Source organism: Sander vitreus, chromosome 12, assembly GCF_031162955.1.
Source record: "Sander vitreus isolate 19-12246 chromosome 12, sanVit1, whole genome shotgun sequence".
Classification (NCBI taxonomy): domain Eukaryota; kingdom Metazoa; phylum Chordata; class Actinopteri; order Perciformes; family Percidae; genus Sander; species Sander vitreus.
In genome coordinates, this window is record NC_135866.1 from 1,717,700 (window position 1) to 1,742,960 (window position 25,261).

General features: G+C 42.1%; 1 protein-coding gene across 7 annotated transcripts in view; it reads left to right on the forward strand.

Annotated features, from left to right (window-relative positions):
- The window catches only part of pard3ab (par-3 family cell polarity regulator alpha, b), a 315,562-nt gene extending 291,380 nt beyond the window's left edge, over positions 1-24,182 (forward strand). For all 7 annotated transcript variants that reach the window (XM_078265135.1, XM_078265139.1, XM_078265136.1 and 4 more), the window contains 3 exons: positions 6,698-6,821; positions 15,071-15,213; positions 20,163-24,182. In XM_078265135.1, coding sequence (XP_078121261.1) covers positions 6,698-6,821; positions 15,071-15,213; positions 20,163-20,559 — 664 coding nt within the window. In that variant the 3' untranslated portion in view covers positions 20,560-24,182. The remainder of the gene's footprint in view (positions 1-6,697; positions 6,822-15,070; positions 15,214-20,162) is intronic.
- Positions 24,183-25,261: the final 1,079 nt, after the last annotated feature.

The following is a 25,261-nucleotide window of genomic DNA, read 5'->3' on the forward strand; positions in this document are numbered from 1 at the left end:
CTGCTTGGAAAGAACTAAATGAAATGCTTCCTTGCCCCGCTGCGCGTACTTTACCCCTCCCGTTTACGAGCCCGCTGTCAATGTGCCTCGTCGCCACCTGGCTAACAGTAGTCCTGTTAGTTTGAAACTTTCGGTATGATAATGTCCTATGTTTGCTTACCGGTGAACCAGACATGAAGTTAAATTGCATCCTTTCTTCGACTGCTCTGAGGCAGCGGTGCTTGTGCACGTCTGTGTTTGTGGGCAGAGCCCCGAGGGCAGGGGGAGCATTTAAACGGAGCCCTGAGGAGATGCTACTTTCAAATTTTTATAGATATTCAACATTTACCAACCCTGCTTAATTATGCAGGACCATCGCAGTGACAGAGATCTGGATATTAAATTTAAACCAGGCTTCTAGTGTTTTTGTTTGTGTTTAGTATTAGTATTTTGTGTCATGCACATGCAAGTGCCTGGCCCACATCGTCTTATTAAACACCAGTTATGCAGTTGCAGTATTGAAACAACACATAACTTATAACTTATCATTTTAGACGATACACTTGTCTCCTTTCTCCTTGACTCCTTTATACTACACAACTCTTAAGTCTTTCATAATCATCCAACCAGAAGAAGTAATCAGAGATGATGCCAGACATTGTATTAATAAGTATAGCTGTTAATTCATCACATGTTGTAACTTGTATGTTAGGGACTCTGCCTTACAGCAGCTCACAGATGGAGCATTAGCCATTAGCACCAGTTAGCAAAGGCATCGGTCTCCCTCCTAACGGTCAGTGGGCCTTCGATCAATAGACCTGGATTATCATCTTCAGCATCTCAGTTCATTTCTCACAGCAGAGAAAGGCTCCAGCAGCTATTCTCTCTTTGTCAGAGGATGTAGGGCCTAGTTCCCCCCCATCTGATAAGATTATAGAAACTAACCGCCACAGCTGCTGCGTTCAAGGGTGACACGTATTCATGACATGCGCTGTATTCTTACTATACGTATCACTGCATCAGTAAATGTTTATTTAACAGCCTGGCGAGCTAGTCAGTACGACAGTCACATACGAGATGTGAATCCCATGACTACCCATGCTTAATTAAATGTTTAATTAAGACGGTGGATTTTGATTAAAAAGTTTATTATTATGAAATAAGGGTTATTGGCAAATGAAATAGATAGGATATCTCTGAATACAATCCGTGTATTATTAAGAGCAAGGTGTGATTTTATATAAATCAGCAACTGTTAATTTGCATTAGGGCAGATGATGTCCTTTAATTTAATGATGGAATAGACTTTGATAAGATTGAAGAAACCCTGACGTGTCTTGGCCGGGTTTGTTAATAGTCCTGCTATTTCTGTTTCTCCAGCATGCTCAGCATTTCTAACAAAAACAAGCTCGCCAAGATCACACAGGTCGCCTCCAAAATTGTCAGCTCCCCTACACCCAACATCTCAGACCTGAACGAAGGAGCCATCACACGCCTTGCCCTCACTATTGCCAATGATACCAATCACCGTCTATATCCACACTTTGCACTGCTGCCATCTGGCCGCGCATACAGGACTCTGAGGTGCAGAAGGACTCGCTTTGGCAGAACTTTTGTCACTTCTGCCATAGCACTGCTGAACAAACCATCTCGCTGACCTTGTATAGATATGGTGGAGTTGTTGTGAATGTGTTTGTTTCTATGTGTCTATATACAATGTATTTGTCCGTGCATATTGCCATGTGCATGAAACAGACTGTGAAAACAAATTTCAACAAATATCTATCTATATATGTTCCTTCGCACAGTGCTGATTGAGGCTTCCATCTGAGACTTTGAAGTGTGAACCAACAATGCTGCTCTTCTATCCTCTGGGTCACCCCGCTTGTAACCACTCACCTCGAGGGCCCTCGTCACCAAACAGACACAAGATCCACTTGAATCTCTCTACTGTGTAGGCATCATCAACTCACCGTGCTGTACATGCTCAGATGGACTTTGTGGGCCAGCTGGTTGACAGTGGGGTCGACTCCAGCTTTTTCTTTTTTACTGCCCAAAACTGTGCAGACACCCTCAGCTTTGCATTAGTTCCAAGGGCACGTTAATCCACGAAAAGTCACCAGTCGTCTAAATGAGTTGAAAGTTCTTAAAGTTATGGCCATGTGCAGTTGGTGGTAGGTCTGAAGGATGCTTATATGCGCCTGGGAAGAACACCCTGTGTGAATGAGGCCATTCATTTATAATCCACAGGATTAAGACTCTGTCCATCAGCTGCTTCTATCACTTACTGTACATTGCCCCACAGAGGCAGGCTTTGATTGGGATCCGTAGAACCAGCGTCAATGTCACAGGGGATTTTGAAGTGACGGCACAGATCTGATAAATCCTATTAGTTTGGAGTTGGGTCCAATTTGGACCACTTCCTATTGTATGCCAAATGAAGCAAGAATTTCCTGGCTGTCTTTAATTGCTTCAATCTTGCTCTCAAAGCTTTGTTTCTTTTAAATCTGTGTTTTTACCAATGCTTCTTTAGAACATATTGTGGTTTGGGGTTCTGAGATCAAAGTCTGGCCACAATGTACACTACAAAAGCACCCTCCTTTCCAGGTTTAAAGGATACTTCCTGATCACAGCCCTGAATTCTGTGGCCAAATGATCACACATTTTAAACAACCCTTCAGATTTAGCCAAATTTAGAAGAGAAAACAAAGACCAAAATTGGTCACATTATTCCCCAAACTGTCCTTCCAAGTATACATCACATCACATAGCCAGGGTTCAAAAATAAGACCCAAATTGTGAAAATCTTCCTTTGATTGCCTCAATCTCATTCCCAAAGCTTCCTTTTTTTGTAACCCCTCTGTTTCATCATGCTTCATTAGCACATAGTGTAGCAGTGTGGTTCTCAAGTCAAAGTCTTCCCACAATGCACATATTACATCTTCCCAAAGTTAATTCCAGGGCTTAAGACCAAGACAGACAGCTTTTCAGGGTGCACGCCCAACCATGAAAGGCAGGGGTTCATCTCAGCGTAAACAGCTTTGCCAGCAGCCCAGTCAGCAAGCCACAGTCCTGTTATTGAGTCTCAGAGACACTACACTCAACAAAGCCGCACAGTGACCTTTCAGCCTCATATACAGCAGTGCCAGATATTGAGTGAGCCTGTCCAGAGGATGAAGCTCATCTCGGACTAAATCTCAGCCCGCTGTTCTTCCCCGCCTTGGGGGTTATATGGCAGTACAGTTGTAACACAGTGTTTTTTTGATTGATTTACAGTGTTTTGTCAGACTGGAAGATTAGAGATCTTTGATCCTTTATGTGAGTTTCTCTTCTCTTCAGTCTCTTGGGCAGGATTCTCGGTATATAGGATGGGTCTATAGGTGGCTTTAACGATGATACACTTTTGATTGCAGGGTTGAGCGACTATCTCAGGAGAGGGATCTTCATCTTACAGACATCGGACTTAAATTCAGAATGAATCACTGTGCTTCTTTATCAGGGTTTCTGTTTCTGTCTTAAAGTCTAGAATTTCAAAATCTAAATTGTAGGCCTTAAAAAGTCTTATATTCGCTGTTGAAATGTTTTATTTTTATTTTGTGGTGTTGAAGTTCTTTCTTACGATAGTCCAAATATAATTCGCTGTATATGTACAGATTATTACTCTGTGTCGCTTTTAATCAATTTGAACACATTTATTCACTTTGCAAGTACTTTTGTGACTCTGCATTTCGTTAAAAGGTCTTAAATTTGACTTGGTAAAACCTGCAGAAACCCTGTTTGTACTGTGGACTTAGTTGATCCATAGCAAACTTAACAAATTCAGGTTTTTTCTTCGAATGGTACAAACATCTGTTTCACTATCAGAAATGAGCCTTTTTTCTGTTGAAGCTGGCATTGAAGCCTTGACCCATAGCCAGAGGGTCACACATGTACCTCCTATCAGGTCAGCTGTGTTCTGAAGAGGCCAAGCGGCTGTGTTACATATCATGGACATTAGCAGGATCACATATGACAGGTTCCTGGTTGTTTACAAGGCTGACTGGCTGTGGCTGGTCCATTGTGTGCATCTGGAGTGAATGGTTGGCTTGATGGTGCTGCTGTGTTTTAGGTTATAGCATTATAAATCCCACTATTTTGTGATGGATGAAATGAATTAAGGCAGTTATTGTGGTAATGTTATGCCTAGATGGAGTCATACTTTGACATCATAAAGATAAACTGATATTCTAGTCTTTAAACTGTGCTGTTCATTTCATAACCAAGCTAATATGGATGGGATTTGTTTATTCTTTTCCAGATTATTTTTGTTTTGCACATGCACATCCTGTTTTTTTTTAATCTGTGTTTTGTGTCTGCATTTTAATCGTATTCTTCAACTAATTCAATTCAGAATTTTTACGCTGACCTTACAGTTTTCCTACTGTAGGCAGAAAAAGGTTGGCAATCAAACTAAGGGGGGGCTTTGGGTCTGGAAAGAGTTGCAGTTTGCAGGTTTGACCTTTTGAGTTTTAGAGATAAGAAAGTCTCCAGGAATTTCCTGGTGGAGTTAGAAAGTTGAAAATTTGAGCTCAGAGTCAACATCCTCTATTCACAATCACTGTGTTCAAGGGAAAATGTCTTAATCACTTTCCTCTGTAGGAGACTGTATATATGTAACACTAACCTGTCTTCACCTTTATACGTAGGCCCTATATTTCTCTCCATATATGAGCTCAGGGACTAGCTGAAACTTCTCTGTTAGAGATTAACTCTTGAACATCCCTTAAAAAAAAAAAAAAAAACACATACTAAGCTGGATTGTTGTCAACAATGAAACGGTTATATCTATAAAGTGTGGTGAAGACCTTCTATCTGTAATCCAAGTCAGTTCCATGCCCAGGTTCAGTTAAGTTTGAGTCAACACGAAGTCTAAAATGGCTCCACATTCTCAAAATTAAGACAAAAAACTTCAGGAAGAGATAAAAAAATAAAAAATAGTATACTTGCCTGTACAGTCGTAGTCTATATCCATGATTCCGCCCAATGTCCCTCTTTTTGGCCGGATGTCCGTCCCCTTCCTCTGTCTTTGTGTTGGCGTTCTAACCTCCGGTGGATTTGTGAGGACTATGGTTAACTGCTCCTCAGATCTCTGCAGGGTAAATCCAGACAGCTAGCTAGACTATCTGTCCAATCGGAGTTTTCTGTTGCACGACTAAAACTACTTTTTACGTCCACATGTTCCACCAAAACAAGTTCCTTCTTGAGACTATTTAGCTGAGGCACCGTGGCTCCGTCCGGAGCTTAGCACCGCCCAAGACAATTGTGATTGGTTTAAAGAAATGCCAATAAACCAGAGCATGTTTTTCTCCCATCCCGGAAAGCTGTGTGGACTAGCCAGACCCTCCTCCGCAGCGCTGTGGAGGAAGGTCTGGCAACGCGAGACTAGTACAGTTGAAAATAAAACAGTTACTGCGATGACAAGAGATTTATATTCTTCAGGAACACCCAAGTTTCACATGTATTTTGAGTTTTTTTACCAATGGAATACCTGAAATTGTTTTGAGATACAAAAAAGAAAACCCAACTATCAATGCGTGTTTTTTACGTATGTCTGGTTTAGTTTGATAGTTATTTAATCACTGAACATTTTAGACTCTACTCTAGTTGCAGCTGTTGAACAGATCGTTGTGTTAGCTGATCACTCACTACTATTTTTTCCACTCCTACTTTTATAACTTCATTTATTAGTTTGTTGTTTTTTTCTCTCTTCTTCCCTATTATTGTCTCCACCACATCTGCAACCTGCTCAAGATCTTCAAACACATACATATCTACCTTCCTTATATTTGATCACAAACATTGAACACCAACATTTATACATTTATACACAACATATTGTATACATACACACTCCATTCTCTCTGCCTCTTGCCACATCATCATAACTGTTGCTTCACAAAGGTCTAATATAATAATAATAATAATAATAACTCCTTCATTATATCATCACAAAGCATTATGTTCAAGTACTTGGTAAAGAATTATTTTCATAGCCTAAAACCCTTTCTGATATTCCATTATATCCTACATACTATGGCCAGTATGTTCATGAAGTTGGTATTAAATTTCGTTCTAAATAGTATTAAAATGGTCTTAAAAAGTCTTACATTTAACCAGGGGGGCACCTTGTTGTTTGTCACTGTTGTCACACTGCCTTCACTAATACAACAAATAAAAACAGATAGTTGTGAGTGACCAGCTGGAGTGGGTGTACCGCGAGAGAGTTCCACTGAAGGCAGCATTGTTTGATGTAAGCACAGCAGGGCTGCAACAGACAATAGCAGTGCAGTTGTAGAATGATATGTGGCCTGGAGGGTTTGGTGGGGGGGGGGTTGTGGCACCGCTCACCGTTCACCACTAGTCTTTGTTCATTGTGGTGAATAATACATCAGAGGCACATTAGTTTGATTCATATTGCTATTGGCTCTGCTGTAAGCCCACTCTCAGCTCTTCCCTTACCTATCACGTTTTTATCTGCCTTGAACGTATCTGGCTTGCCTTTACAGTGTCAACAGCGGTGCATTTGATCAATTCATGGACAAAGCACGTTGGACTTTAAAGAAGTTCATCCTTCGGGCCATTTCCGCCCTGCGCTGATGGAACCAGGTCAATTATTCACAATGGAGCGCTCATGCTCATCAATCTGTCCCCCCTCTTTTTCTCTCCTCTCTCTCCCCAGTAACCGGCTAGCCCCTAGCAACCACGACCGGATACAGAGGCTGAGGCAGGAGTTCCAGCAGGCCCAGACCGTCCCGGATGACCCCGATGACCGCAGGAGGACCTACAGCTTTGAACAGCCCTGGGTGAGTGTCTGAAATGACGGGAGCCTGTAACTCCGATCCCGCTGCCGGCCAGAGAAGATGGCTAAACTGTAAGACCGTTTATGTCACGGAACGACTTCTACCAGACCAAGACTCTGCACATGTAACTTCCAATGCTAGCCTGAGGAGAATGCTAACAGTGTTGGCACCAAACAGTATCTGTGGCTAACCGGAGTATGGTGCTAACCGTCACTAACCCCACTACTGCCAGCCATGAACAAGACTGATATCAGCCCACTAGGATTACCATTAACCTCCATTGGGCCTTCCTTGGCAAATTGTTCCAGTGCTAACACCCCCCTCACGCTTAAATGTTCAGCCACCTGCATGCAGGAGTTTGCACACCTCCTGACGCAACCATCACTAACCCACCACCTGTCACATACCTACTCCACTCATCCATCGTCCCTGTTTCTGTCTGTCAGTCATCCACACCGCCCGCCACGTCATGGACTTGGGTTTGTCTTCACATTGTTTCTGTGTACGGGGGGGGGGGTCTCATGTGTAAACCCCTTTGTCTTAACTGTGCCTTTTTACAGTTTCAAGGTAGGGTTGTGTACATTTAACCAGCATTTCATTAATGCAAAGCTTCTCTGGCTAAGAAGAGGGATAATTAGTGCATTCTGAAGCAACAAGGGGTAATAATAAGCGAGCAAAACCTGAATGCCTTCACAGTTTTATGAGGTGATGAAATCGCTTGTCATATTTTTAGTATTTATTTTAGTCCTTCAAGTGTACTTGGTTTTTACATCGTTTTGAATAACAAATTATGATCCCATGAACAGTCACCTGTAGCGAATTTTAAACCTTGAAGATAAGATTTTACCATATTTTTGTAATTGGTAGCATCTCTGTGTAGCGTGTATCATACTATTGGTTTTACACATTAAAGGAGTAGTTTTCACCACATTTCATCATGTGGTTTGGGACACACATTTCTGTTGAGTTCACACACATTCTATCACAACGTATTCTAATACAAACACATTATGTCACAATACATATTGTTATAACGGATATATGCTTTGATGTTAAGTGGCACGAATGTGACACTAGACTCTAGGTGTGTTGTAAATGACGTAATCATATGAATGGTCCTTTTTGGTTGTTTCTCTATACAAGGTTTTTTTGCACACACATTTGTGTTTTTGTATATTTATGTATTAACTCTTTTAACTGCTGGTGTGCTACTGTAGCTTTGGTGTGCAATAGGAGAATTTGGTCCCATGATTTATAATTGAAATGGTAAAGTGAAAGCTCACGAATCACATTATCTATGCCCTGGCCTTTCTTTTCCCAGCTGATATATCCAATAAAAATGTATAGTTGTGTTTTTGCATTCGGCGGTTAACCAGAGTGATGCGTTTTTAATGGGCTCCAAACACTGGCGCACATTCCAGCTGGCATTGTACGGCCAAAGCAGGACAGTGTGGGAAAGACAGGCGCAGGTCACATCTCCCTTTGTCTCTAAACAACTGAGCATGCTCTCAATTAAGGCGCTCAACAATACTGCAGCATTATGTTTGTGTACATCAACTGCGGGGCATTCACTATTGTCACTAGTCTTCTTTTCCCATGAACACTCAGTATTAGGGCTGCACAATATGAGGAAAATATCTAATTGCGATTATTTTGACTGATATAGCGATTGCGATGTGATTCATGATATTGGAGGGAATGATCATCTTTGTATCATTATTCTAATTTTCATTGAAAAATATTAAAATTGAAATGATGAGTATGATTTTTGTGAGGATTTGTACCAAACCAAGATTTTTTTCTTTAGTCTGTAGGATAGGATTTGTAGGCCGGGACGTCTCTGCAGCACCACAATACTTAAAGCGATAGTGTGTAGTTTCTTTCTCCCCCATGAGGAATTTTAAGTAACAACAAAACTGTCGGCGCATCCACATGATACAAGCCTTCCGTGACCGCGCACCTGCGATTTGGGTATTGCACTAGTCCATATTGCGATTTTGATAACATTGCGATTAATTGTGCAGCCCTAGTCAGTATTAGGTGATCCACACTCTAAAAGTTAAGGTTTCCACTGGCTTCCAAAGAGAGCTTCTGAACATTTTAGGGTTCTTTAACAAATTCATATGTTCACATGATTTTGTGGAAACCCGTTTTCTTACTGCATGCAGTGGTGTTCTACATACAGTAAAATCACTATTATTATTTGCTAGCTAGAAGTAAGAACCACAATGGGGTTTTTGATTGCACTTTTCACACTGGTTTGAAGTGGGCAGGACCTTGTTGGAAGAAATAGCCACCTACCAGCCAAGATCCTGACTTTTTACCATTTGTCCGGTACATTAAAATCTTCCAGAACACGTGGAGCGGCCCCAATCTGCAAGACAGAAACCCTGGTCTAAGGAAAGGAAGCCATTAAAGAACTTAATCAAAGCCTCTCCAAAATTGTCAAAATGACAATTTAAATCAAAAGCTGTCTACCCAGAGAATAAGGAAACAAGTCTGTAAATCTGACCAAGCATTTGGTACTTGATCATTTTTGATACTCGATGCTACGGTACCAAAGAGTGTTGAGTTTCCATGTATGCTTATGTATTTATTCCTAAATATGTAATGCTATAGATTAATACTTTGCATTTCGAACCACGTTTTCTGCTGCTTTAACTGGAGGATCTACCAGAAGCCCTCTGTGGTTCCACCATGGTTTCAGTGTGAGGAACCCTGGAATAGTCTTTATAAAGCCCTTTTACTTGTCACAGTGTTGCTCACACTCAGACTTGCTATGGTAATTGCATGTTATTAGACTCATGCCCTGACCATACTGGTGGGCCATATGGAAAACAGGAGAATGTGTCTTTGAAATTCAATTACCTCCCTCATGCATATATAACATTGTGTTGCTTCATTTCAGTGATGTGCTGCAAACCTCAAGGAGCCAGTGTCCTTTTTCATAATTCACCTACAACTGCCCCACTTCCAGTCTAAGCCAGGACATCTCTGCTTATGAAATATTGTTTCTATTCATATGCTGCTGATATATGGCAGAATAAATGGTCATATTATACGAGAAAATGTCCCATAGATCAATAGATCCTAAGTAATTTCACAGAGGATAACATTCATGGAGGTGCTGAAAGATTTAGTCAAATAATTGTTTAGTCCGATCAACAATTATTTTAATTATCATTTAAGTCTTTTTGCCAAAACCATCCTGGTTCCAGAATATTTGCTGCTTTTCCCTGTTTTAAATGGAATCTCATTACTTCTACTTAAACAATTATGAGTTGCAACCTTAACCCATTCAGAGTTCACTCATACAGTGGCAATGGAATGCAGGACGCTGTTAAGCCCGAGACACACCAAGCCGATAATCGGCCGTTGGACAGTCTGGCGAGGTCGGTGACTCGAGTCTGTTCGGTGTGTTCCGTGCCGTCATCGGTCTGAGGGGCCGTTGGCCTTCATTTTGGCCGATTTGACTTGTTGAATCGGTAGAGTGCTAACCTGGAAATGAGGAGCGGGATGAAAATCTTTTAAACTGACCTTTGTTGATCTGAAATGAAGACAGATTCAGCAGCTGCACGGCCTATTTCTCTCTTAAAATGTTTTCAGAAACACGTTACAGTGAACTATTTTAGTCCAATATGAGATCGTATTCTGAACGAGCCGCCATGACAGTCTGGCTTTGAATTTCCAGAGAAACCAGACCCACATGACGCGTTCATCCAATCAGTTGCCGGTTTTCATTTTTGGGTGACAATACAGATGAGCGGCGCCTGCTGTTATGGAGACGTATTACGTCTCGTCGCTTTGGTGTGTTCCGAGGAACTTTTTTGACCAACTCGGGGAGACTGATCAGTCCAACTGCCTTTTCTGCCGACGTTTGGCCGTCTGGTTGGTGTGTCACGACCTTTAGTGTCATGTCATACCAATTGGGCAGATATCTCTGAACAACCATATGGAAGCACTAATGATGTTGTCGTGGACCTTCCAGCCGGGCTCGGACACTCAACCTCAAGCTCACCTCTTTATTTCACAGCTCCAGTCAAGTATAGTTGAATCCGTCCTACTCCACCCTCTGTGCTTGATTGGCCCAATTATTCATTTTCAACACAATCAGTTTTCTTAGCCGTCCCTATTAAGCCACATGACTTTCATCCGTATATCTCTTTTTTTGCTATGGGAGCCCTCTTCTCCTTTTTTTCGCCATAGTTTTGGGAGCAGGAAAGGATTGTGGGTAGCACGGTCTAATTCCATCAAGATGACTGATGCCCGCTCTCCCAGCAGCACCACACCAGCTTTATTGCACTCATTTATACCAATATGGGAATAGAGGAGTTCATTCACTTGATGCTGGAGGTTTAGAGAGGGCATAATATTGCCTCTTGTATTTTACTGTAACATTTTAATGCTGCTATTGTCTGGATTTCTTTAGGGTATTTCTCCCCTCCCCCTCCTCCACAGTCGCATTATTCTGGTAGATGAACCAAAATTCCTAGGAATATTCAACACTCATAAACTGCTAAAGGGAATTATTTTTTTTTTTTCTCGTGAAAAATATTAGGGAGTGTAATTTACCCACGGGCAATTTTCAATTCAGACATGGAATACGGTAGATGTGGGAGCTCCCCCCTCCCTTTCTGCCAGCCTGCCCTTATTGTCAGCCGAGCAGCGAGGCAGTGCCAATCAATCCCAGAGATGATTGCCTCGGCTTCATTTGGTTTAAAGGGGAGTGTCTCTTTAGCACTCTTAATCGTTTTATGGCCTTCCCCCAAACTGATGTCCACAGTGCTCCCACAGGCTCTCAATATGTTGCACAGCCATAAAAGTAATTAGATCCACACACAATTATTGCACCCACACCGCTAATGAACATCGGAGGAGCGGAAGGTGGTGTGGTACAAGTGTGGGCTGGACCTTGAGGTGGTGCTCTGCTACTGAGAGAGATATTAGTGTGTGTGTGTGTGTGTGTGTGTGTGTGTGTATCTTTGTGAGGACCAATTTTAGACCTTGACAGTGAAGACATTTTGTTCGATCCACACTTTTTTAAAGGGCTGTTTGGGTTACGGTTAGCTTAGGCTGTAGCGTAGGTTAAGTTTAGGGTAAGGGCTTGGGTTAGGCATGTACAGTAGTTACAGTGGATGACTTTAGGGTTAAGGGGTGAATATGCTTCAAACTAAGTGCTTATCAAATTGTCGAACGGCGTCAGAGAGGCCCCTCGTCCCACACCTTCCCAACTTCTGAATTGGAGGGTGGCATCCAACATTTTTTGTAACTTTCTGCTTTCCTCAGCAGTTGGCCATTTTTACAGAGGTTAGACCGTAGGCAGGATTTAAAACTCTCCCAAGCTCGCAGTAACGTCCGCCTCTTTCCATGTGTCAAACGGAGTGCAACACCATGAGTGCCTTTAAGGAAATAGTGTATTCAAGTGTATCATCATCCCCATTTGAACCATGAATTATGTGAGACTACAATGACCTTGGACATAGAGCTCTTGGAGAGAGACCAGGGAGAATGAGATGCAATCAGGGCAACGATGTGATGGCCCACCTTCAAGTGTGGCTATTGAGAACAAGTAGAAATACTTGTACAAACTAGTTTGTTTCAAGGTTACTAAACCCACACACACACACTTGTGAATAAGATGCATTTGTATATTTTAATGAGCTGGGGCTGGGAGTTTGGGTGTATACAGGTGTATACATTTGTTAAATAATTATACCGAATTATAAATGATATATTTCTTTGTGTATATTTGCTACCATGAAATCATTACGAACTCAGATATCACACATCAGGACTGTGTTTCTAAATGCACACATGCACAGAGCAGAGTTTTTCTACAGCCGTGTGTGGGGAGGACTGTCCCAATGTCAACAGGCCGAGTGTTGTCTCCTTCATTAACTCCCACTAACATCTACCTCGTCTCATCACTCCCACTGCTATGAGTCTCCAGCATGGCCCCTCCCTCACTCCCCCCTCCCCACTCTGTGTGTCTGTGTCTCACCTTCATTTTGACCTGGGAAGAGATGAGCTCAGGGTGTGTCTGCCTCACTAACTGCTGGTAAGTATCTGTGGTTTGGACTTGGGGTGGAGGGAGGGGGACGGGAGGGCAGTGGGAGATTTAGTGAGGTATCCCATGTCAGAGTCTGCTGCTAGTTTTACTGGGCTACTGCGTGGAAACTCTGACTCCAGCTGTGGTGATTTTCATGCTTTGAATTTGATCGTGTGTTCTTTTGTTTATCTTTAAATCAGATCTGTCTTCTTTATCAATTTATTCAGAGTATGTTTTGGGCATTTTTGCTGTGTTTTTTGTCTGTCCTGTGTTCCAGTCCTCACTAAACTGTATGGTAATTTAAGATTTTCATTTGTTCAAGCGGAGATAATTCCTTTTTTATTCATACAATATATTATTTGCTGAATGAATTCCTTCCAGGATTACACCTGTCACAAAAGAGACATTTAAATGTATTATTACTTTGGGCTCAACATATTTAGTCTGTAAACATCAGTTTTTCTGAAGTAGAATTTTTTTTTGATAGAAGAATTTACATATTTGTAGATTTTTCAAACACAAGATCCTTTTTTTCAAGCACATAAAAATCACCATAACTGGAGTGGATATACGTTTCTGCCATAAATAGTTTTATTTACTGTTTAATCTTTATACATCATGTGCTTTATCACTTATATATGTTACGTAAGGTTTGTTTGATGGAACATGACTCATGGTATGTTTCTGTGAATGTGTTATGGTTTTGATTGTTATTACTGTTAATTATGAAGTGCAGCATAGGGAATGTTTGAAATGTGGAAGACCAATTACATAAAATAGACAGATCTGCTAAATTCCCATTAAAACCACAGATTTCACCAGTTTGGAGTGTCAGCTCCTCTTAACATCTCCCATTCCTACATCTATCCTGCATTAGCAACGAAGGCAGTTTAACATCATGAATGTTTAACTGGACACGGAAAAGTCCTCCGTTTTTCTTGAACTCTGGGAGTGTAAAACACCCAGCGGTCCCAGAGCCGTATCAGCTCTAGCAGAGAACAAGCAGCTTGTACCATAGCTTCAGACACAGCCACAATAAGCCACGGTTGCAGTTTGAAGGGGTCCGTTTTAGAGATGTCAAATACCATTTTTTCCTTGCTGATACCGAGTACTGATCCGATACCAGTGAGTAAAAAATACATATATATTGGGTGCCTGAGTAACTCACCTGGTAGAGTGTACGCCCATATTTAGAGGTTAACTCCTTGACGCAGCAGCCGCGAGTTTGACTCCGCCCTGCGGCTCTTTGCTGCATGTCGTTCCCCCTCTCTCTCCCCCTTCATATCTTCGGCTGTCCTATACAAATAAAGGCCTAACATGCTAAAAAAAATATGATGTAGGCTATAACCTGTGTACTATGAAACACGTATGGGGGTGATGTACAAACGTAAATATGTACCAACGCAAACAATGAGCGCCACAGAACTTTCTTTTATTATCCAGTTTGACAGTCATAACTGAAAAAGAACATAAACTACTTTAAAGGAGATTTTCTTCTGGGCTAAATTACCTGGTATCAGATCGGTGCATACACTTGAGTACTTGCCGATACCAGGATTTTAGGTAGTGTCAGAGGCTTTTCTGATACGGGTATCGATATCGAAACATCTCTAGTCAGTTTACCTAATGACCAAGAAACTATATTTTCCATTTCCCTTTGGCGATATTTTTAGCTATTATTCAATAGTGACAGCGACTTTTCAGAATCATTGTCCACGTTACTCTGGATAATCCACAGACCTGACTGTTAGTCTGTGTTTCTGAGACTACTTCTCACGTAGAAAGTAGTTCCAGTGAAAAGGGTTCACAGTGCGGCCTTTGGATTATCCTTCCAACCCTTTAAGAAAGGACTTTGTTTTGTTACGTCGAGACACTGTACTAATATCAGTACTATAAAGGCCAAAATCAGTTGAAAAGTACACTAAATAATTATTAACCACTTAAATGTGACATGTATTTTATCCCTAAATTGACCCAAGAACAATATATTCCCTTGTTACTTGTGACACATTTGCAATAAACAAAAGTCCTGCACTGGGATCAATAAAAGAATATTGAGTCCTGTAAACACCTTACATTATATTTGTCCACCCAGTGCACATTTCAACTGAGTGTGTGAAATAATAGATGGATAGATAGATGGAAGATGATGATCACAATGGGAAGATCAGAGTTAACCGAGTTGCCATCTTGCTGTTTTCAGTCAAACACCAGCAGCAACGGTCAGGGCGGGTACAGCCAGCCGGGTCGCCACTCGGTGTCGGTCGAGGTTCAGATGCAGCGGCAAAGACAGGAGGAGAGAGACTCGTTCGCCCAGGCACAGCGACAGTACAGCTCTCTGCCACGGTAAGACTGATGGACAGAGTGTGTGTGTGTGTGTGTGTGTGTGTGTGTGTGCGCGCGCCTGTCTGATTATGTCAGATTCACGGTAATAGCCTTGTTACAGTAATGATAGCAGATTGAGTAAGAAAACGAGGTCACAGCGGGTCAGTTTCAGACCACAAACTTACACACACACACACACACACACTCTCAGCCTCAGAATGGACAGATCATGTTACCCTTTCACACAGATCTGACATGATTGCTTTCCTCTCCCTTAATGTAATTCTCTTTGATCTGCATGATAAGACTGCCTGTTGTTCCAGGAAGTGTGTGTGTGTGTAGTGAGGGGTAGCGGGTACAGAAAAGGACCTAGTGGAAAAGGTTATGGTATTGCTTAAATTTGGCCTTAAAGCAATACCTCACCCTTAAATTGACCATTTGTATATCAACCCCTGCAGAAAACGTTGCCTTTGTTGCATGCCTGAACGGTGAATCCGAGAACGGAACAAATCTTTAATGAATTGAAGTAATAGGGGGTTTAACAACATCATGCCCTATTATCAAAGTCCCATTCACTCGGTCGTACTGTATGTATTTTCCCTAAACACATTACCATATTAAAACACTACTACTACTAACGCATGCACAGGCGCGCTGCAAGTCCAGACGCAGCAGCCTTCACACGACAGTTGTTTAGTCTCTAGTCAGTTCAAACTCGAATAGGAAATGTTAATCAAAGTTATTGCAAGGTCAATCCAAGCACACCATCAACATGCACTCACCATACATATACAACATGAAATGCATTATCTTCTATTACTTCACTATCGTACTCTGATCCACTGTTATTGACATAAATCCCTTCCTTGATAAATATTGCAGGCAGCTTTGCTGAAAGATTAATGAACTACCGTCTCGCTCCAGCAGTCAGAAGCAACATCCTGTGGCAACGTCCCTTCACTTTTTTTCACTAATTCCATTAAGAAACTGTTCTGTTTGGATAAACCCTGCTATGGTATCTTGAGCACACTAACTATTGTTTGACTTAGAGCATACCATCGTGCAAAATCAGGCTGAGACCGAGTAAATATGGCGTTTAGGAGATCATGACCTTGATGGGATTCATATGGCCCTGTGCTGTTAATGGGAGGGCGAGAGCATGAGTGGATTGTGAATGGAGACATGATTAATGGCTGTAGCAGTCCTTAAAAACAGCTTTCGTTTTAGGTAAAGGTCAGTTCCTTTCTGAGCAAGACCCTTTCCTAAACAAGGATCTGTGAGTAAAAATAAACCGCTGCCATTTGAAACAGTGACGGCAGATGAAGGGCCCTCATATTCATCACCAGGCCAGCTACAACAGCTGCAGTGGCATTTGGTCTCACATTGCATGCATGTGTGCCACAACCACGTGTCTATTTGCCCTGCACTACAACCTCTCACAAAGTCTCAGTTTTTCTCTCAATCTCATTCTGTCACCTTTCCCCCTTTCTGTTCTATCATCCGTCATGCTTCACAGTGTTCATGCACAGAATGCAGAACGCTGAATACATCTCTCTGTATTTACCACACATGTACATGCTTCCCTCCCCCCCCCCCCCCCGGCATGGCATCAGACAGAGGGAGTGATCTGGTTTGCATTTCTCAGCAGGGAGGCAGACCAGCTTTGGCCTCTTTGTCAACATATGAAATAAAATCAGATGCCGGGGACGCCTGTCTCTGAAAATTGGAATCACTCAACCGTGTGCAAGAATAAACCTGGGCTATATTCTCCTATCTCACCGATCGAGAAACGCATCCATTCCCAATATCATTCAATCTCTGTTGAATAAAAACAAAGGTCTTTTCTATTCTCATTAAGGACTTTTTCCCTCCCCTTTATACTCAAATCCAAACACAGGAATAATATGATTTCTTCGCAGCTGGCTGATAAACCTGCTAATTATGCATGGCTCCGAGCCCATTGATGTTTTTGTGTGTCTTCTTCTTCTTCTTTCTCTCTCTGCTCTCGTTTTGCCTTGCCCTCGAGATAAATGGGTGGAGCTGTAGGGCTTGGACACTCATGCATATCGTATAGGCTCTCACACATACACACACAAAAGGCAGGACTGCCACAAAGAGGCTAGCCATGCAGAAATGAGAGGTGATGTCACACATCTGGATTCTCCCCAGCCGTGCTTGTAAAGGGCAGGGCGGCCCCTCATGACAACCCTTCAGCCCCAGCCTGACCACTTACCGCGCTTTAAGACACGTGTCAGGCGTCTAATATTAAATCCATTGTGGCCAAGATGGTCGCCTCATTTTGTTTTCCGTTTACCTGAGGAAGGTCTGCTATTTCTGTCAGTCACGAAATGGGCCTAATGGGCTGGAAGGAGACTTTGACATGGTTACATATCCCTGGTACTTGCCCAGAGGCGGTTTGTGAGGCTGTAATGGTGCCTCATTTTCATTGAATGTGATGTCTTGGCTATCATGCAACTGACAGGATAATCATTTTTCAGCAGAAATACAAACACTGGTCCCTCTCCCAAGAGGTAATGGGTTTCTTTTGAACAAACATTTTTGTTGCTGGGGATAAGTCCCCAGTGTTGTAATGAAACAAAGTACAAATACTTTGTTACCTTACTTAAGTAGACTTTTCACGTATCTGTACTTTACGTCGTTCTTTATGTTTCTGAAAATTTTTACTGATACTCAACTACATTTCCTAAATAAAATGTATACTTTTACTCCGATACATGTCTCATAAGAATCTTCGTTACAAAATAAAATTAGAAAATATTTGTTAGACTAGAAAATAAGCAGGTTTGGTGAATGAAGGTGATGAAGATAACGTTAAACACCTGTGGCGGTATTTGTAAGAAGCGTATTTGTATTGGAGTGAAAGATTTTTCCTCACATAAAAAATTTCAATTCTGTTTTTCTCTTAGCTGATGTCAGCTCTCAAAATATGCCACAATAAAGTTCATAATCAAAGTTATTTTTTACTTCTAATAATTAAGTACATTTAATATCAGGAAGTTACTTTTGATACTTAAGTACAGTAACTTTTAGATACTTTAAAGGTCCAGTGTGTAATGTGTGTAGTTGTTCATTATCTAAATCTGTGTTGCCCGTTCACAAACTTGTCCTTTTTCATGAATATTTACCTCCACCATCAATTCCAAGTATTCCTTTTGGCTTGACATTTTACATTTGCATTAGCATGAACTGGGATAGACGCTCCATATTCATGCTCCATCTAGAAATACATTAGCCGGAAAAAGACATACAGGACATACTGCTCCGCCTTTGTGTGTGTGTGTGTGTGTGTGTGTGTGTGTGTGTGTGTGTAAGGGACATACAGGACATACTGCTCCGCCTTTTGCGTTTTCGCTGTCACATGATAAACTCCCAGCTGCTGCTAATGCTGCTAACGGGCATCGTAGCTTCCTGAAGAAGGAAACATGGAGGACCACACGTATTCAAAATCCAAATTTCTCTCAAACTCACACACATTGGACCTTTCAGGCTTTTACTAAAGTTATATTCTAAAAGGTGACTTTAACTTCTACCAAAGTCATTTTCTGGTAAGATACTTGTACGTTTACTCAAGTATTGCTTTCAAGTGCGTTATACAAGACTGTATGTCCCACCAGACCAGGTCAAAATATGTGGGGGTTTGAGTTGTCTGTCATGGAGAAATAAAGTGTTTGTGTTTGAGAAAGCATTTGTTGGCACATTTGTGTGATTGTTTTAACCTGCATTATCTGATGTATGCCTTTTATATCAGAAATCCCAGTTCCTCAATGTCACAAATCATCAGACATGTATAAAGTACTAGAGACCCAAAGTACAAGTGCTCTATCAAAAAAGTGACTTGAGTAGAAGTTGAAGTGCTCTTTAAGCACCACACTTAAGTGGAAGTACTAAAGTATTCAACATGGTACTTGTGTACTTAAGTATTGCAAGTCGTTTATTTTAAAATGTACTACTCAAGTACTGAAAGTAAAAGTACAAGTATTGTGTTATGTAGTTATTAAAGAAAGCAGTCAAAAGTTTGAGTATCATATTGTTTATATTATGTAAAATGTTTAGCCTAAAGGACACTCACAACTGACTGTAGCCAAAGGAATTAACAAATATTAAATATATATTATTATATTAAAAATAACAAATACTGAAATAAAATGTACAATTATCACACTGTGCATGTACAATGAACATCCTCTCCAGCACAGTAACGATTAAAGCCCCAAAAAACGTATCACACACTAGCTAGTAACATGTGATGAACAGGAAAGTTAGCAAGCTAGCAAAATACAGATAAACTAACAGCTTCACATCACAGGGTACAACGGTTAACATTCAGTACTCACTGCAGACTCAAACAACTCAGGAATAGCTTCATCTGCTGCAACAATAGCTAAATAGAAAGAGTACAAACTTACATCGTCTCTGACCTCTGAACGGGCGACCGCCGTAATGAAAAGAAGCACGACGTGATCTACGTTAGCTACGTACGCTAATTACGTATTTACGTAATTAGCGTACGTAACTAACGTAGTCGTAACTACACACACTGTAGCCTACACAGTCTCCGTAGTGTGAGGATTTCACAACAGTAACGAGTAACGATGCAGCACATAAAAAATTTATCGGAGTGAAAGTATTAAACTCATCAAAAATATGTACTTAAGTAAAAGTGGAAGTAGGAGAAAATAATAATACTCCAGTAGAGTACAGATACAGCCCTTTAGTACTTAAATACAGTAGTGAAGTAGTTCTACTTCGTTACAATACAGCTCTGCAAATCATTCATATAAAAAAGCCTCACAATTGTAAAATGTGGGCTTTTTCCTTAGTATTAAAGTGTTTTTAGGGTTAAACAAATCATTGATGTGTAATTTAGGTTCATGTTCAAAGAATCATATGAAACCAAAAGTCAAACCACATCTCACGTTTTTCTTTCCTGTTTCCTCTTTCCACACCAGGCAACCCAGAAAGAACCCCAGCTCCATCTCCCAGGACGCGTGGGATAAAGCATCCCCGCCCGGCGAAGGCTTCCAGACAGCAAAGGACAACCCCAGGTACTCCAGCTACCAGGGCTCCAGGAACGGCTACCCGGGCAGCAGCGGGGTCAACGCCAGAGTCCTTCTGGAGGCCCAGGAGCTCCTGAGGCAGGAGCAGAGGCGGCGAGAGCAGGAAGCCAAAGGGAAGCTAATGCAGGAGAGCATCGGTCACAGCAGTTATGAGGCGTACCCTAGAGCGCACCTGAAGGACCCAGCCTCCCCCAAGGGTCCGTACCGCCATGACGTGCCACCTTCGCCCTCGCAGTTAGCAAGGCTTAATAGAATTGGGTCAGAGAAAGGAAGACTTTTTTATTCTTGAGGAGTATTGTTGGACTGATGGATGAAGAGCTGAACAGAGAACTTGTGCTTCGAAAGGGGGATTGCCTTGAAGAAACAAAAAGGTGGACGCTACAAATCGTGACAAAGGGACAACCTAGAGGACTTATAGCTTAGCGATGATCCTAGAGGTAACCAGATGTGAAGTGTACTCAGTATGTGGGTCTTTGTTTTCAATCCCTCGCTGTGCCGATGACCTATACCAGTCAGTCAGTCAGTCACCCTCCTACAGATATGAGACGCTCAGTGCCTTCTCTGCACTCACCAACACGATGCTTGTTCACAGTCGTCCAGGACTCTGATTCATCGAGATCTGGCACCGGCATGTGCTGACAATCAAATGGGCAGACAGGCAAGTCAGTGGGCCTTCTTTAGAGCCCATGGGGAGGCGTAAGTTTCTGTGTGGGTTTGTGTGTGGGCATGTAACAAGGTTGCATGTTTCACAATCAAGTACATGTGTCGTGGCGTCACACAGTGTCCGTGGATGACTGGTCCCATCGGTCACAAATCACCCTTTCTTCACGTCGCTAAAGTTAACATTCAACCCCATACCGGCACTGCCGGTGTTTCTCTGCATTTTGTTTTCTCTACTTTCAGTGTTTCTCCTCAGCGATCAAGCTCTTTCACTAGAGTACTCCCCGGGGAGAAGAAAAAAACAAGGCAAAGTGTATGAAAGAAGCAGGGCACACTGTGTGTGTGTGTTATTAATAAAAAAGCCCCCCTCATAAATGATTCATATCGTGTGTTCTCTCCATGGAGGTGACCCAGGCAGAGAGGGTAGACAGCTCTGATCCTCTGCCTGGCTCCCCTGCACCGCTCTGGTCTTGACTCGCTGGCCCGCCTGCCTGTCTGGAGGTTTGGCTCCTCTCCTTCTCGACACCTCTCTGTTCATTACCTTTTTTTCTTCTACCTCAACGCCCCCCACCTTTATCCTCCTCTCCGCTCCGCTCCTCGCTCATCTCCCACCTTCCTCTCATCTCATCTCCCCCGCCCCTCCCCCCTTACTCTTCCCCCTGCTACCCGCCACCACCCTCGTCCCCGTCTCCCGAGTCAGGCTCTGCACTGAATTTTTCATCACAAGCCACCTGCTGCCTGCCAATGCCAAAGAACGCTGCCACCAGAGGAACCGACAGAGGGCCCGGCTTCTGACATAAAGAGAGGAATGAAAGCAACAACAAAAAAGAGGCAGAATAAAGATGGGTGGATAGACAATAAGCCTGCCAGTGTGAGATTAGCTTGTGCTTTTCTCCTGTTTAACAAAAGGCAAAATTGTCCTCAGGAGTAAATTGCTTTTAATTGGTTTTTGTCTTTTTACCTTTTTAAGCATTTGGCTGACACTCTTCTCCAAAATTTACAGAAATGTTTCTTATTTCCACACAAAAAAATAGATTGTATGAAAACATTTCAAAGTGTGGTCTGTGAATTATCCAGAGTAGAGCCTGGTCAGGGGTGTAGCACAACGTTCTAGACCCCATAGGCATTCTCTGTGGGCTCCTCCCCATATCCATAGCTACAGTATATTTATTTATTTGTGGGCCCTCCTCACATGAGGACCGTGTATACTCAATCCCCCCCCAGTCCGACGCCCCTGGGCCTGGTCACAATAGAAAGTGGCACTGCAACGTTCATCTGCAAGACCACACAAAGTAGGCGGTGCAAAAACATTACTGACATATTCGCAGGGCCAGAACAATGCTGCAGTAGTCAGTCACAATCATGATCACAATAGCTCTTCGAGTTAGCTAGCTTGCTAACTGCCAGTTAGCGGACTTGTTACATCAGTAACAGCACAGTAGGTTCACACCGTTTATTCAAAAGACGACCATCGACTCCTGTCTTATAGCTGTGTGTCTTTAGGGATGTAGTTGATACTACAACAGAGGAGACTTTTTTGAATGCTGTGAGGACCACACATGAAATTGAATTTACCTCCACTGTATTAGAGTGGAGACAGAAATCTCAAATCCTGGACAAATTAAACCCAAACTATCTATGTTCTTGTAATTTCTGTAAACCGACCCTTAAAGGTACAGTAGGTGAGACTGTCATATCTGCTGAAACTGACCCTATGTTCGAGTAGAACTACATGAAGCAGGTCATTTAAAAAAAAATCTGGCACCACCTACAGCCTGTAGTGCGATTTGCAAAAATCGGGGGGGGGGGGGGTCTAACTGCGTGTCAATCACTGCTCATGCACATGCATTCATTCTCCCTTGTGGAGGGAGGGGCTTAGGAGACCGTTTTGGGCTTTAGCGGACAGGGAGGAGGGACTGAGAAGTTGTCGATGTTCAAATTTTTTGGGCTAAGTCCTGGATCAGGATCGCAATCCTACCTACAGCACCTTTAAGGTTTAAACATGAATGGTGCTTACTCAGTGGCTTGTTGTAGTCATAGGTCGGAAAGAATACCTTGGGCATTGATGACACATGCATAAAAATCACAGCCCACCACTATAATTGTTGCAGTAGGTGGCAACGGCTTCTCTCAGTCTGAACCTTCCCCTCTTTGACATCACTGATGTTTATGACATGACTGTCTCCGCCTACAAGTGAACAAACGAGACCGAGCTGAGGTCGAACTTCAAACAAAAGGGAAATACAAAATAATAAAAGATGGCCATCATCGAGCTGGGGAAAACAAACAGGCGCTGCGTAATTGCCCTTCACTCCTACACACCCAATATGCAGAGGGAAGCTGCATGACATACATTATCTCCTGTTGGTTAATGAAGACCCTCGCTGGGAAAGATACAGGCTTAGTAGGGCTAATAAATGATGAACGCTGAAGTAAGAAGATGAAGAAGAAAGGACTTTTAAATGGCATTATTCCAGTGTATAACCCTGTATTTTAACCTGAGGAATGTTCACAATACTACATTGTATTAAGCTAAAAATTTCCCTTCTGCATTATGTATGTACTTTTGTATATGACACAAACGCACTAAAGTTTGGCCCCTTACCAATGTGTTTTTAAATCCACGCTAGAATGGGGCTGATGAAAACAGTTATCAAATAAGATACAAACTGTGCAGGTGAGGGTAAAATATATCTCCACTCTGAATGGTTTTCAGTAAAAAGTGTTTGGTTGTAGCGGCCGGCACTTCCTGCTGTGAACACTACGTGTCTCGAAATGCAGAGTAGCACGATAAGAAGGATGTATTTGACCTGTGTTCTAAACGTTGTAGACTTTGGGGTCTGAAATCGATAAGTGCCTGTTATTATATCACAATGTTTTACACAAAGAGGGACACTATGTGATTTGTTTCAATGACACTACAGTGTGTTTTTAAACATTTTTAATGTCATATTAAAATGTGTCATTTTTTGGGTACTCCTTCCTGAAGCTTTTTTTTTTTAAATTTATTTACAAGAGTCAACACTTGACGAGCGGTTATCAGTGTATTTGTATCCCGTTTGACGTTGCCTTCAACCATGCTGTACCATGATATGTTTTAAAGTATAAAAAGCAATGGAAGCTGATGTGCAATTTTGTTTTGTTTTCCAGAAAACTTTTCCATGATATATTAAGAAATGTATACAGACACTTTTCCTGTACATATCAAATTTAGAATAAAACGAACGGCTGTTCCATCCCGTTTGCAACCTCTGCCTGTGCAACCTTTTCTTTCCTCAACAGCCAGCATCAAATAAGTCTTGGATTAGGCAGAAGGGACGCTTTCTGCTGTCAAATGTCAAATCTGTCAGGTCTGCTTGCTGATGTCTTCTTCTGAGACTGACAGAGAAGTTGACAAATACAAATGAGATAACATACGAGGGGAAACATCTTTCATTCCTTTGGGAGAATCATGCAGACGCTGATGTACAAACGTAACTGAAAAACAACATTTAGCTTCGCTGCAGCAACTGTGTCTCCCTGTGTAACTGATCTGTTGGAACACCATTGTGTTTCCTGTTATTAAGTCTGACCTCATTCCCATTGTCCCTCACAGGGGATCGGTTGAGCAGCTCCCTGCTACTGTTTTTGTTCCGAAGGGCAAAGGTGACGTCCTAACCAAATACCATTAATGCTCCTTAAGCCAACCGGCTGTATGTGTTGGAAGACACTGAGATATGTGAACGGAGGGAAAAGAGGTGGAAGCCAAGAAATCCCTTTGCCTCATCCTGTGCTTTTATCCTTCACGGCAGTCTGTTCTTTTTATTGACTTCATGGTGTGTGTGTGTGAGTGTGTGAGAGAGAGAGAGAAATTCACGGAGTTGTACATTCTGAAAATGGTGTCACCATGCCTTGGTCAGATTCAACCTTCAGAGCATTTCCTTTAACTTCGTACTGAGGAAACACACACACACACACACACACACTGGGGTTTGCATTAGTGAGGTCATCTGGCACTCACAGGCGTGAACGTACAAGAACACAGGATGCTGTTTCGGTTGTCTCAGTCCTCTTTACATTGGTATTTAAATACTGATGGAATATGGAACATGCACAGTGCCTCTGTGTGCAACAAACAGGTATACCTGCAGCCTTTATCTCTTAGGTCTTTTTTTGCACTTATCTTTATGTAACATGTTGCATACTATAGAGTGTACCATGCTGTTTTTACCCTAAGGACAGTTACAGTACATGGAAGGGTAGTGTATATCCACGATGGTCCACTTCCGGGATTGCTCCGTTAGCACAAACTCCGCTTTTCTAAACTCCGGTGGATTTGTGAGGACTATGGT